The sequence below is a fragment of the Austrofundulus limnaeus genome, unplaced genomic scaffold (assembly GCF_001266775.1).
Source record: "Austrofundulus limnaeus strain Quisiro unplaced genomic scaffold, Austrofundulus_limnaeus-1.0 Scaffold142, whole genome shotgun sequence".
Taxonomy (NCBI): domain Eukaryota; kingdom Metazoa; phylum Chordata; class Actinopteri; order Cyprinodontiformes; family Rivulidae; genus Austrofundulus; species Austrofundulus limnaeus.
Window position 1 is genome coordinate 858,997 of NW_013952544.1, and position 13,863 is coordinate 872,859.

Here is a 13,863-nt window from a genome sequence, read left to right on the forward strand (position 1 = left end):
AGACAGCCGGGATTATCAGATTAACGGCTGCAGCTTTTGTTCTGTTCATGTGAGCAAAAAAACCTGCTCAGATTGAATTTATGAACAAAGTCGACAGAAAATTCACCAGATTTACAGTTTGTGATTTTAAATAACTCTGAAACTTTTTTTTTTTACGAGCTTGCCGCCCTGCTGCTCGTCTCACATGGACTCGACCCGGCTCGGTTCTTAGGACCGACTCGGCCGCGGTTCTAAGTGAGCCGAAGGTTTGACGTCACCGACATCGATTCCTGAGTTAATATGGCAAAAAATGACTTGAAATAATATTTATTTTCCTGTCAGTTATACTGTTGCTGTGCACGGCCCTACAAGAGGTTACAATCTGTGGTATGTTGACTTCCTTCACCTACGAAAAACAGCCGAAATGACTGAAAGTAGGCCAAACCACGTGTCAACCATATTCACGTACGCAGACCACAGCCAAACACGTTTTAGATTTACACTTAAAAAACTACAAAGCTGCACCGTTTSATCAAGTTCAGGAAGATTGTTTTTATCTTTGGAACGAGAAGCTTTAACTCTTTAACCCTTTTAAATACTTCACTTAAAAAAAAGGCCTCAGCCTTCCACTTGTAATAAAGCTGCACGTTTTAAAACKCTTATCTAAAAAACACAAAGTCCACCCTGAGGGATTTTAGTTTAGCATGGTAACGGATGAAAACAATAAAACTGGAGTGCAGACCTCTTCTGTTTGAATAAACGTTCCTTAAACAAGTAAAGGTTTAAATCAGATGAGATAGTGACTTTTTTTTATTTTAAATAAGAGCAAATGAAGTAGAGCGAGTTGGACCCTGTCGGAGGAAAGATTTGGTAAGGCTGATCGGTTTCTGATAAAATAAAATGGTTCAGAGGAAAAAGGCCAGCGTTAAAGTGTACACAGACATGGACAGAAGTGTTGGTACCCCTCTGGTAAAGACAGAAAATCCCACATTGAAATAACATAACAAAGCATTAAAAAATAAAAAAAATGAAGAAAGAAAAGAACATTACCTACTGGGAACAAGGAGCAGGCTCGGTTCTGTTCTGGTCCTGCTTTGCTGCATGGGGCACAGTGGATCTTGAATCTGTTTAGGGTACGATGAAATCTCAAGACTATCAAGGCGTTCTGGTCTCAGTTGCAGATCCTCCAACAGGATGATGACCCAAAAGAGACAGCTAAAAACTGGATGGTTCTGAAGAGTCTATCTGATCTGAATCCTGTTGGACATCTGAGGGAGGAGCTAAAAGTTACGGGTACCATGTTTGATTTTCATTGGTTAATTCTTTGAATGTTTATTCATTTGTTATTTTGTCAGTTTTGAGTCATTTCCAAGTAGGGGTCTCTGCGGACGAGTGGGCGTGTCGCAACGAAAGGCGATTCTAAAGCGACACACCTGATTTGACGGACTTTGTTAAAGGGACACACCTAACTGGACAAGCAAAAAAGGGGCGATACCGTACGGCACCACCTCATTGGACAAGAACAAAAGGGGCGTTACTGTACGGCACCACCTGATTGGACAAGAACAAAAGGGGCGTTACTGTACGGCACCACTTTTTCTGGAGACCCCTACTTGGGTCACATTTCTCCTGGTTAACCTTAGTGTTCGGGTCAGGGTGTAAAGAGATCAAGCAGGGTCCAAGGATACCGTCATGTAGGCCTCGTAGCCCACAGTGTTTATGCTTTAGACACGCCCACTCTTGTGACACGCCCACTTTAATTCTGCAGATAACCCCTTCTTGTCATTTCACTGACCATCGCGGGCTTTTTGGTTTTTAACAGAGGGGTACCGACAATTATCTCCACGTCTAAAAGTTTTTATAGTTTTTTTTAGGCTGCGGAGTTAAAAACACACAGAACACAAACGGTTGTTTGCTAGTTTATGGCTTGTTTGGGTCAAACGTTTCCTTCAAACTGAAAGCCGGTTTGTGTTCGACTCAACCGGTTCAACAAGGCACAAAATAAATAAACAATAAATCACAGTGTTTCGGTTTCTCTAAGTGCTCCCAGCAGATTTAATCCTGAGTGGAGGCGGAACGTGAGCCTCGCTGTCAGGACGTACTGGACTTYGTGGTGATCCGGATCTTCCTAACGATGACCCAGTCCTTCTGGGCGGCGGTGACCAAGACCCTCAGACACGAGGAGGCTGTCTCGTGCAGCTTCTCTACGCTCTGCGACTCGAACGCCCCGTTCTGGAGAACTCCCAGCGACTGGAAGTCCCTGCAGCTCCTCTCGCTGCCCGAGGCGACCACGTCCCGGCCCAGCTCCACCTGAGCCGATTCCAGGAGGTCCTTACCCCCTGATCCGGTTTCTACCAGCACCCCCGTCACCACGGCGGGTTCGTGGAACACCACCGTCAGGTGACTTCCTTTGTCCGGAGAACGCCCCCAGAAGAAGCCCTCCCCGGCCTCCCAGGCCAGTTTGGGGTAGTTCTTCTGGTAGGTGGACATGTTGGAGTAAACGTCAGCTGAAGGGTTGGTGTAGACCCCGTCCTCAAAGAACTTATCCTTCAGCTTGTTGTAAATCCCTTGGAAGGAAGAGAAAGTGCCCATGTGTTGGAACAACGAGGGTTTGAAGAGGATCGTCTCCTTTTGGGTCATCAGTTCTCTGAAGTGGCTCATCAGCCAGTCGCAGGGCATTTCCTGGTAGAACAGGAAGAGGAAGCGGGCCAGGAGGGGCAGGTGGGCCGACCTGTACAGCTTCCCGATGTAGCCGAGGGCCGAGAACTCCAGCGTGGCCCACGTGCCTTTCTTAGAGTTCTGCTCTTCGATTCGTCTCCTCATGGTCGACAGGAAGTTCTTGGCGGAGGAGACGTCGTCCTCCAGCTGGAGGTAGTACTCGCCAAGAGAGGCGCAGTAGTGGACCAGGAAGGAGTAGTCCAGGTTCTGCTTGGATCGGAACATGACCCGATTAGGAGGATCATTGTAGTTCCTCTTTAGACCTTTAGGGGGAACCAGAGAGACTTGTGTCAATGTCACATCAACACGTATTTGTCCAGAACAGAGGGACACCTGCTGCACCTGTGAGAGGCGGGTACCAGTCCTGCGGGACGTGGATCACCACCAGCTGGCCCTGTTCCAGCTCCGAGGCGAACGCCGTCTTGATCTCCGTCACTGTTGCGATTCTCCAGCTGGTGTCGAAGTCCGCCAGCAGAACCACGACCACCATGGAGGAGCGCTCCTCGGGAGACGACTGGGAGAAGAGGGACCGCAGCGTGGGCACAAGGTAGCTGCCTTTCTGCCTCTTCACCGAGGACAGCCCCACCGTCAGAAACCCTGAAACCAGTCGGGTTATAGAAACGTTTGTAGGACACTGAACATCAACATTTTCAGAATAAATCTTCATAAATCTTTATCACACTTTACTTTTGTTCTGGTTCTGATTGATTTTACTTTTGTTGTAATTTTAGCTTCTTTGTCATATATTTTGCTGATTTTTTTTTTGATTTTTTGATTTTAGCTATCATTTTGACCTTTTCTGCTATTCTGTTTATTTCAACTTTTTAACACCGTTTTGTGTTTTTAGCTACTTTTTAACTAAATTCACATTTCTGTGATAATTTCAGCTTTTTTACTGCTTTACCCCAGATTTACACTAGATGCGGCAGCGTTCCGCTGCATAGTTCGTAGCTGTTCGTTTGCGCCCAAGTTTTTACAGCCTCAGATCTGGTGTGACACACAGAGGAGGGAGGGTGTGCAGGAAGGAGATCACCTGATAAATCCAGTGATAAATGYGGAAGTCAGAGCAAAAACTAATTAATTCTGTGAAAGATGAACTCCAAACACAGCTGAAAACATTGATATAAAAGCTTTTGATATCTACGGTTGAAACTGTATCGCTGTCGTCTTTCTGAAACTTTTGATTTCACAATAAAATCCATGTGTATCGTGTCTGTTCATATGCTTCATGCTACGTTTCCATCTGCTTCCCAAACAGAACCATACATTCTGACAACAGTTGTGTACAAATATATACATTTATTTTTTAATATAGATGGGATTCTGACAAAACTATTCCTCCTTACGGTGTCTTATTTTGAAAACACAGATGTTGTGCTTGTTCCTTTCCCTGTTGGTGTGACATGATCTCAGTAGATTGACTCCGGAGCAGCTCCGGTGTCTGGCAGAAATAGGATCAGGTCTAATTTTGGCGGCTGTCCGTCTGCTCACCGCCGCCGTGTGGAGCCAATGTAAATACTCTGATTAGAACAGGTGTGTATTTACTGCGGAGGTCGGGCCGCAGCGCAGCGGAGACGCACGTAGTGTAAATTAGGGGTTATTCAGCAAACGTGCTTATCCAGTTTTAGCTTTGCCAGATACTTTTTTGCCAATTTTAGTTTTCTGTGTTTTAGCTACTTTTCGATTTTTTTTCAGCTCGATTAACCTTTTTGTAATTAATTCATCGTTTTACTGCATAATTCAGCAAACATGCTCCTGCTGTCTCAGCTCTTTCAGCTACTTTTTTAAGCTATTTTTCAGCAAATGTTAACTGTTTTACAAATTGTAACTTTTATGTACTTATTTTCTTGTTTTTCTGCTAATGTTAGCTTTTTACGCTCCTTTCGCCATCTCCGTTAATTTGGACTTTTTCTGTGCTTTCTTCAGCTTCTTTCTATTAATTTCAGCTGTTTGTGTTCTCAGCTACTTTTTAGCTAAATTCACCTTTTTTGTGATAATTTTAGCTTTTTACTGCTTAATTCAGCAAACAAGCTCCCTCTGTTTCAGTGCTTTCAATTACTTTTTATCCATTTTCTCTGCTAATTTCAGCCGTTTTAGCTATTTTGCAACAAACTGCAACTTTTATTTAGTTCTTTTCTTGTTTTTCTGAGATTTTTTTCTCCTGTCTTGTTTCAACTGGTGAAATGATGACCACTATTAATTTCAAGGTCACAAAATAAAAAGGTCACAGGTCAGCCATTTTTTCTGCTTGTTTTACCTTTTTTATCCAAATTTTATCTATATTCATTTTTTATTAGTAAACTCACCTGTTTTGCTTCTTGCAACTTCTTGGTGCTTTCAACTTTTTTTCTGACTTTTTAACTATTTTTTTCTAATATTGTACTGATTTATGCTCATTTTAGCTACATTCATGCTCAGCCTTTACACATTTTTGCTTTTTTTCTGTTTTTTTTTTTGCCCACTTTCAGCCAAAGTCAGTTTTTTACATGTATCTCACATGAACAGTTTCAGCTTCTTCAGCAGCTTTCAGCAAAACTCTTTTAGCGTTGAGCATTCTCCGCATTTTASAAGGAAATGCACGTTCTCTAGTTTCCTTTGCTTCGGAGTTTTTAAAGCGATTATGGAGCTTCAGGAGGTTTTGCTAGTTGTGCAGAGGAGAAGGTGGGTGTGGGAGGTTGAGATGTTTTCAGATAACGGTCAGATTATCAGGGGGTTCTGAGGGGCGAGGTTCTGTGAGGCGGTGGTGTCGGAGGAAACACACAGGAACTGGACTCACTCTGGTGGGTGGACGGCGCTCCGGCCAGCAGCTGATAGCTCACATTTAGAGGCAGGAAGTTTCCCTGCTCCACCCACGACTCTTTACTGATCAGCCTCTCCACTTGCCAGCTCAACTCTTTGGGAATCACCTTCAAAGATCTTCTTGGGACCTGAAAAAAAAAAAAAGGAACAAGATCAGGTTTTAATGTTTGCACAGATTCCAACACAGACTGGAAGCTGATCCTCTGAACCTCTTTTGTATTTAAGACGCACATTTAAATGTTTAAATTGACCGCCTCTCACAGTGTGTGTGTGTGTGTGTTCTCACCATCCCAGAAAAGTCTGAATGACTGAAGAAGTACAATCCAGTGACGAGAAGCAGCAGCACTGCCAGAGCCACATTCTTCTTCTTCTTCCTAAAGAAACGTGGCATCTCCTGACAGAGGGGCACAGAAACAATGAGCTAGTTTCTCCGTGAACAACACATCGAGCTACATCCATAAATCGATTAAATAATTAACGATTCCAGACGCTTTGCCAGGTCAGCCACTTCCTCTGCTTAAACACACTCCGACAGGCATCTGCAGAACTTAAAGACTTGCTGCAGAGCAGGGAAACAACTAAAACATGCAGGATAGGGGACCTCCAGGACCTGTGGTCTCATTTATAAAGGATTGCGTGGAAACCATACTAAAAGTGAACCTACGGCCAAAAGGCGGAAATGGCGTACGCCAAAAAAATTCAGATTTATAAAACCATGCGTACGCATGTTTCTGAGCATCTTTCCTTTTTAGATCACAGCCGCACGTCAGAGTTTGCGCACGAGGTCCTGCCTCAGGTTCTACCCTCTACACGCCCACACTCAACCATAAACAGTCAATGTAAAGTACCTCATGAATGTTAAGATGTATTTAAATCAGTCAGATGATCAATGCCAACAAAAGTGATTGGTTCAGACACGCTCCTTCGTGCGTCTGGAGGTTGACAGGTGCTGACTGACAGCTGCTCATGTGAACAGAATGTCTGTAACTGACACAGATTTTCCCTCGTTTTGCTTTAGAGTAATCTAATGATTTTTTATAAAAAAAATACTCAGCTTCAAATTAATTTTCCCTCAGAGCCTGCAGGACGATAAAAACAAAACAAAAAAAATTAAATAAGTCAGATAAAATTAGAAATAAATTCATTGCTCTTCTCCTCGTCCCTTCCCCCTCCTGCCTGCTCTGTTATCCGCGGCAGACACCCCCGCCCCGCGCACACACACATACACGCATGCACCCCCGCTCGTGCGTGACAAATACGGACTTTAAACGTGAAGTTTTATAACATTCACACTGGCGAGGTGGATGCGCCCTGCGCGTGTATCCAAAGCGTGACTTTTGCTGTCCTGCTCGGGGAGGGGTCTGTGGGTCAGAGAGGGGTCTGTGGGTCAGGGAGGGGTCTGTGGATCAGAGAGGGGTCTGTGGGTCAGGGAGGGGTCTGTGGGTCAGGGAGGGGTCTGTGGGTCACGGAGGGGTCTGTGGGTCACGGAGGGGTCTGTGGGTCAGGGAGGGGTCTGTGGGTCACGGAGGGGTCTGTGGGTCAGGGTCGTCTGAGGAGGAAGCAGATGAATGGAGTTGCGCATGGTAACTTTTATTTAAGATTAAATTTTTTTTATTTCAAAGGTCCTCATGGCTCAGTAGCAGCAGCAGAAGCATAAATATTACTGTTAAGAAAGCTGATGATAAAGTTGAATAAAAATCTAAGTCTGATTCTGAAGGTAAATTAAATATCTGACAGTGATCATTACACAGTGTGGCTCTAATTCTTCACTTCACCATCTGTGTCGCAGTTTCACGTCTCCAAAATGAGCGTACGCATGGGTCAGAGCTGGTGAGAGGCACCGCACATTTTCACGTCAAGTTTGGATTTTATAAATCACAACCTTGGCGTAAAAAGTGGCGTACGCAAGTTTCTGGGCTCAAATTGTGCGTACACACCAGTTTTATAAATCCGACCCCTGGGCTGTACACAGAAAACAAGTTTTTTTCTTTTCCTCTCTCTTATATCTAGGAAAGCAGGAAACACTCATCATGAAGTCTGTGTTTCACATTAAACTGCCTCCATGTGGTTTTCAGTCTATAAAGCTTTGTTTGTATGAAGTGTCTACCTGCATTTCACATACCCTTAGCAAAAAGTAGTATGTTCAAATATCCTTTAAGTGTACTAACATTACATTAAAAATGAAAATATACTTCCAGTTTAATTTTTATGTACTTATCTGAGATATACTTGAGACATAACAGTACATTTAAAGTACACTTTTTTTTATAAAAAAGTCCCAATTTAGTATTAAATCAGTATACTTTCTAGTACACTACACTACAAGTACATGGTGCCTACTTGATATACTTACACTTATACTTAAGTATACTTAGCAAAAAGTAGTATACTTAAAGTTAATTTTAATAAGGGTAGATACAACTTGGTCATTCAAGGATATGTAAATATCCTTAAAACAACATATATTGTACAGGAATACACGTTCACAAACAAAAAAAAAAAAACACGCTAAACTATAATGTGAGCTCCGCTAACGCTAAACGGATAAAAAAAATTAGCGGAAGCTAACGCTAACCTCTAAGATGTTTAGCAGGATCAACACAAACCTGTTGTTAGTTTTCTATTGGTTTAGTTTTAAAGTGGGCGGGATTATCTGTGGCAAATTGGCAAATCCAAACCAGTTACAGTCCAATCTGATACTTCCACTTTACCCCTTTCAGAATAAAAGCATTTCTAGATCGAGTATTTTTATAAATACCGTTTGAAGCTAGTCAAACAAATACTAAATACTTTCTCTACTATATTTTATATGTAGTGATTTGTTCTATTCATTATATAAATATTGTTAAATTTTATATATTTTTAATGCTCTTAGTTTGAAATTTAGCTAGATGCTACATGCTACACACGATGCCTGACTCGTCCAAAACTGGGGATATTATTTTTTATTATTAATTTGAGATAAATAGTATTATATTTAATAATTTCTACACTTGTTTTTAGTGAACTTTAGGTTAGTGGAAGCTCATCCGCTAAATCAGAAGCTAGTTGCAGATTAGCGAAATTGCCATTGCTGTAAATAAAACCTCTATAAAATATTAAAACTAATAAAAACGTTATGTCTGTGATKTGTCCTGTCAGTATCTGACTTTGTTAACAACTGCAGGCTTGAGGCAATGGTTAAAACAGGAAGTTGTGAAAAAAATAAGCAAATAAAACAAGTAATATTCCACCTTGGGGGGGAAAAAAAGGAACAAAGGTAAATTTTAAAATGTGCAAATACACACTGATTAAAAAAACAGTAAAACTTTGCAATAAAGAGCAACTAATTGAGTTTTTAGACTTTATTGTATATTTTAGATTAGCTGCTGATAAATCAAACCAGTTTGTCCCAAAGATTACTTGATGAACCAGTTTAACAAAACATTTACAGATATTTTCAGACAGGAACTAGACTGCACCATCTATTTGCACTCCTTTTATTTTTGTATTCCTCGGGGGACAAAGGTCCTACAAGGTAAAACAAACAGGTAGTGTCTTCTTGTGGACACACAGAGGAACAAGACAGAAATCAGAAAACCCAAGTCACCGTCAACAAGTAGACGGAGCCCGTTACTCCACTTTAAATATAGCCCGGTCCCTGTAAGGACGGCTATAATTAGCCCCGACCGTTATCCAAAATTAACACTTTGTTTATGAAACAGATAAAAACCTGTTTTTAAAAAGGAGCGAGGATGTGTTTTAGTTAAGAAATATAAACAAACATCTGCAACGAGGCGAATCTTTTTACGAAAACTCATTAAAACCCTCCATCAGATTCAACTACAAGCTGGACGACACACGACGGGTGACGTTTAATTCATGGAAAATGTTCATTCATCGTCGCGGACCTCTTACGGCTCGAATAGACCACCGAGGTTAGTTGCGTCGCTGCCTACCGTAAAGATGAAACTTCGTCCGCGCTCTCCGACGTCTTCAGCGAACAGGTCCTCCGAAATAAAAAAGTTCTTCTGACGCAGAAAAGAACAAGCCACGAAGAAGAGAGAGAGGTGGAGATATCAGACAGGTTCAGTGCTGCCACATCTTTCCTCSACGTTTCGTTTCAGAGGTGACGGTGGCAGAGCGACCTCCGACCTCAGGTGGAGGCAGCCCTCTGAGATGAATGTCGCAACGTCTGAACGGTCTGTCGACGCCCGCACGCGCAGCCAGGGGCGTTCCTAAGACGGCCTCCAYGAGGGCAGGGCCGGGGTGGACATGTTACAAACACATGAATGAAACCCTCAAAATTAAATWAAAAAAAAAGTGAAAATGTTTGTTTTCAGCACTTTCTTGGTAACAATAACTCTGACTGAAAATCTGTAAAAGTCTTGTTTTTTTAATGTTTTTATTATTGTTTTATTTTGTTGTCAGTGTGAAGACTTTAAACGTGTTTAACCTCTGTGTTAAGCTTCGGGGTGACAAAATACAAAGAGGTTTGTGTCTTACCTGTCCAATGTCCTCGTCTTCATCAGGTGTCCAGACCTGTCCCTTATACCCACCGTCTTGTCTCCTTTCAAAATTTCTATCATCAAACACACTTAGGAAAGAATAAGTWTAAATACCGTGTATGTTTTGTTTCTTTTAATGAAATAAAAATATTCAAACAAGTCGAGACAAATTCAGTTTTTAGCTAGCTTTTTCCTACTTTTAGCCAACCATACTGTATCATTACTTTTAGGTTTTAGTCTTTAATATTTTTGACACATGAAGTCTTTTGTACGATGGCCCAAAGGTGTCAAGTCAAATACAAAACCCACAACACAAATACCATAAAAATTATGTTGCATGACTTCTGTTGTGACTTTTGCATTTGTGTTGTCTTTTGTATTTGTGTTGTGACTTTTGTATTTGTGTTGTCTTTTATATTTGAGTTGTGACTTTTGTATTTGTGTTGTCTTTTGAATTTGTGTTGTGACTTTTGTATTTGTGTTGTCTTTTGTATTTGTGTTGTGACTTTTGTATTTGTGTTGTCTTTTGTATTTGTGTTGTGACTTTTGTATTTGTGTTGTCTTTTGTATTTGTGTTGTGACTTTTGTATTTGTGTTGTGACTTTTGTATTTGTGTTGTCTTTTATATTTGAGTTGCGTCTTTTGTTATTGTGTTGTGGCTTTTGCATTTGACATGACACCTCTGAGCCACCATACTTTCGAAAGCCGTTTTAAATTTTAGCTTTATTTCTACCATTCTGGTTTTGAACTAACCTTTAGCTACTTTTAGCTAGCATTTTACTACATAAACTCTAGCCAGCCTATTTATAATTTTAGCTAGCTTTTTGCTACTTTAAACATATAATAGACTGTGTCCAAAACGACAGGCCGGGTCCTCCGGAGGACCCAGACTACCCGGTCGCGGCGGGCCTGGTCCTTGGTAGACCGGGAAGACCGGAAAAAAAGAGGCTGTGAATTTGGACGGTCTAGCGTCCCCTCCTTACCCCGTCCTTACGTCATGTCACCTAGCAACTGTGACGATGCTAAACAAGCAAACTTAAATCAAAACTAGAAAAATATCAATACATTAGCATTATTAATTTCACAAAACTATAAAATTAACTTAAAGGTAACATTTGAAGAACTAATTGACCCGCTGTAGGTGCATGTTTATTTCACTTTTTTATGACAAAAATAATATTTAAAAACATGTCTATACAAATGATAAAAGTGTTAGAATTGCAACCGTTAAAAAGTTTAATTTTTATATCGCCATATTTTTATTTAAAACATTCTTTTGTCTAGCTTCGTCCGCCATTACTAGCTTAAAAAAATCTCCGGTCGGGCCGCAATGCATTATGGGATATGCTGGGCCGGGAAGGATCCATCAGAACTGTCCTTCAAATCGAGGAAAAGGAAGGACGTATTTGTCGGCCGCATCRGAGGAGTCTTCGGTTTTGGACGGCCTTCGTCGCGGCGCTGTGACGTATGCGGCCGACRAATTCGGCCTTCGGAGGACCCGTCCTGCCGTTTTGGACACAGCCATAGCTTGCTTGTTCATACTTTTAGCTAGCATTTTATTTATAAACATCTAGCTAGCCTTTTGCTATTTTTATCTTTAGCTTTTAACCAAACATATTGTTACTCTAAACTTCTAGCTAGCCTTTTTGATTAATCTTGACACGTTGTCTTTTGATAGCTTATTTTAGCTTGCTTTCTGCCATTCTAGCTTTCAGCTACCTTTTTACTACTTTTAGATACACTTTTCTACTTTTAGCTAGCATTTTGTTACTTCTAGCTTAACATCTAGTTAGCATTTTGAGCAAAACGCCAGCTAAAAGCCAGATGTAGCAAAACTGTAGCTGACAAAAAAACTGCAAAACTTTGGCTAAAAACAAAACAGTAGCTAAAAGCTAAAATAAGAAGCAAAAACAGCCTGTAGGTGAAGCAGAATTCGAAACAAAAGTTTTTTTTTCAAAGGAATTGAAAAGATCACTTTATGTTTTTACTGGAGATTTATAAATACATTTAAAAAGTACTAAAGTTGTAAATAATATGAAGTTTTTAGCAATAGAAAGTACGATAAAACAGGAAACACTCATGAAGTCTGTGTTTCATGTTGAACTGCTCCCATGTGGACTTTCATGGATCAAGCTTTGTTTACATTGAGTGCGTACCCTCATGATGAAGTAGCTTTTGAAGAAACTATAAACAGGAAAACAATAATTTTAAGAAACGTTCTTGGATTTATTTACTGAGACATCGTGGGAAAAAAAAACTGCTGGGATTTTATTGGTCTCCTTGATGTTTATTTCTCAGATGAATGTTTATTTTAGTGGAGATTAAAGAGGAAGTTCAGAGTTTCAGTAGGCTCTTAAACCAACTTGGTCATCAGGTCAGTGGTTCTGTGTTGAATCATCAGGTCTTCTCTGAGGACAGTGCGTGCAGCACGGAGGTGAGGACAGACAGAAACGCTCTCAGGGCTTTGGCATCTCTCGGCTGTTGCCTCACAGTCACCTTTACTTCCTCCTCTCCACTTCCTGTTGATTCGCTCTCTTCTTTCACCACTTCCTGTTGGTCAGATGCATCTTTCCCATGTGCCTCTCCCGCGTACAGCAGCTCTCCCAGCACCAGCGTGCCGCCGCTGCCGTTGGGCGTGTGCTGGGTGTGCGTGTACAGGAAGACCCTCCACGGGAGCACGTGCGGCGGTGTGAAGGCGAGCGTCTGAATGTTGACGAGCTGCATGGCGGCCTGGAGGCTTCGCGGGGAGCAAAGAGGCACCACCGGACACCGGATGCTTTCTTCCACCCACGCGCAGTCCTCATCGTTTGAGGAAACTGGACGAAATAAAAAAAACAAATTAAAAATTAAATTGTGTTTTTTTTTATACGCGTTGCTGCCAAAACATTCCAAATAACATTATTTTTTTCCAGARAACGGCTCCGGTTTCTCTTTATTTTTTATTTCAAGTGTTATTTCAAGTGTCTTCAGTACGTTTTCCGTCATCTAACTGGTCCCGCCGTTTTTAAGCAATTTCAGCGATTTAAATATCAAAATGTTCAGCTCCTTCATGGTAAAGTTGTTATAACTTTTGCTCTTGATATCTTTTAAACTTTTTGAAATATTAATGTTTTTAAATGATTTTTTCCTCATTGAAATACATGGAAATTCTGTGACAGTTTTTGATGTTTTTCTCACGTCGTGCTGCATTTCTGTGGTGATAGAAAGCGTAGAAGGAAATTTTTAAACGTCCAGCTGATGTTTGTGACAGTGTGTGTTTCTGGGTGTGTATTTTAAACTTAAGTTTAACACTTTTAAGGGTCATTCAGCCTTTTAAAACTTCAGTAAGACATTTTAAAGTTGTTTAAAGTGCTTGTGACATGCATATCCATGAAATACAAAAAGTCAAAAAAATATTGATTAAACTTGGCATAAAACACGTGATTTTACTCATTATGTCACATAATTAGCATATGTTCTTTTGGATTTGGCTCAGCTAAAGTAAAACAGGAAGTGACATCAAAGGGGAACTCTGAGAAAAAAAACTCCCTTGTTTTTGTTTATTTAAACAATGTTATTTGAACTCCGACTCTTTCTCATCTCTCTAAAGAAATAATCTAAAGAAACATCAGATTCTTCTCTACAGTCTGCAGTGTTAGCCATTTTGATTTGATTTTGATTTGATTTATTTATTTAACAGGAAAAGATTATTAAAAATCAGGCCTGACTCAGCATAATTGCTGTTTTACAGCAGGTTCCTGTTCTGCAGCACATAAAACACTCAGAATTACAGCATCACAATCCACAAGTCCATTTACTGAGATTTGTGAATTGTTATTAAATGTTTTATTGTTACTTTCACCTGTCACTGACTTAATCGTTTCCTTTAATATTTTTGGAT

General features: G+C 40.8%; 2 protein-coding genes across 3 annotated transcripts in view; both read right to left on the reverse strand.

The window, feature by feature from the left end:
• Positions 1–1,882: 1,882 nt before the first annotated feature.
• Positions 1,883–9,660, reverse strand: LOC106523019 (alpha-1,3-mannosyl-glycoprotein 4-beta-N-acetylglucosaminyltransferase C). Its single transcript, XM_014016299.1, has 5 exons — positions 9,435–9,660; positions 5,783–5,890; positions 5,474–5,624; positions 3,040–3,294; positions 1,883–2,960 (listed from the first exon to the last, which is right to left on the reverse strand). The coding sequence occupies exons 2-5, from the start codon at positions 5,885–5,887 to the stop codon at positions 2,071–2,073; spliced, it is 1,401 nt and encodes a 466-aa protein (XP_013871753.1). The 5' UTR covers positions 5,888–5,890; positions 9,435–9,660; the 3' UTR covers positions 1,883–2,070.
• A 2,528-nt stretch (positions 9,661–12,188) lies between these two features.
• ap4b1 (adaptor related protein complex 4 subunit beta 1) overlaps positions 12,189–13,863 on the reverse strand; it is a 17,195-nt gene continuing 15,520 nt past the window's right edge. For both annotated transcript variants that reach the window (XM_014016301.1, XM_014016300.1), the window contains one exon: positions 12,189–12,799. In XM_014016301.1, the coding sequence (XP_013871755.1) occupies positions 12,381–12,799 (419 nt within the window). In that variant the 3' untranslated portion in view covers positions 12,189–12,380. The remainder of the gene's footprint in view (positions 12,800–13,863) is intronic.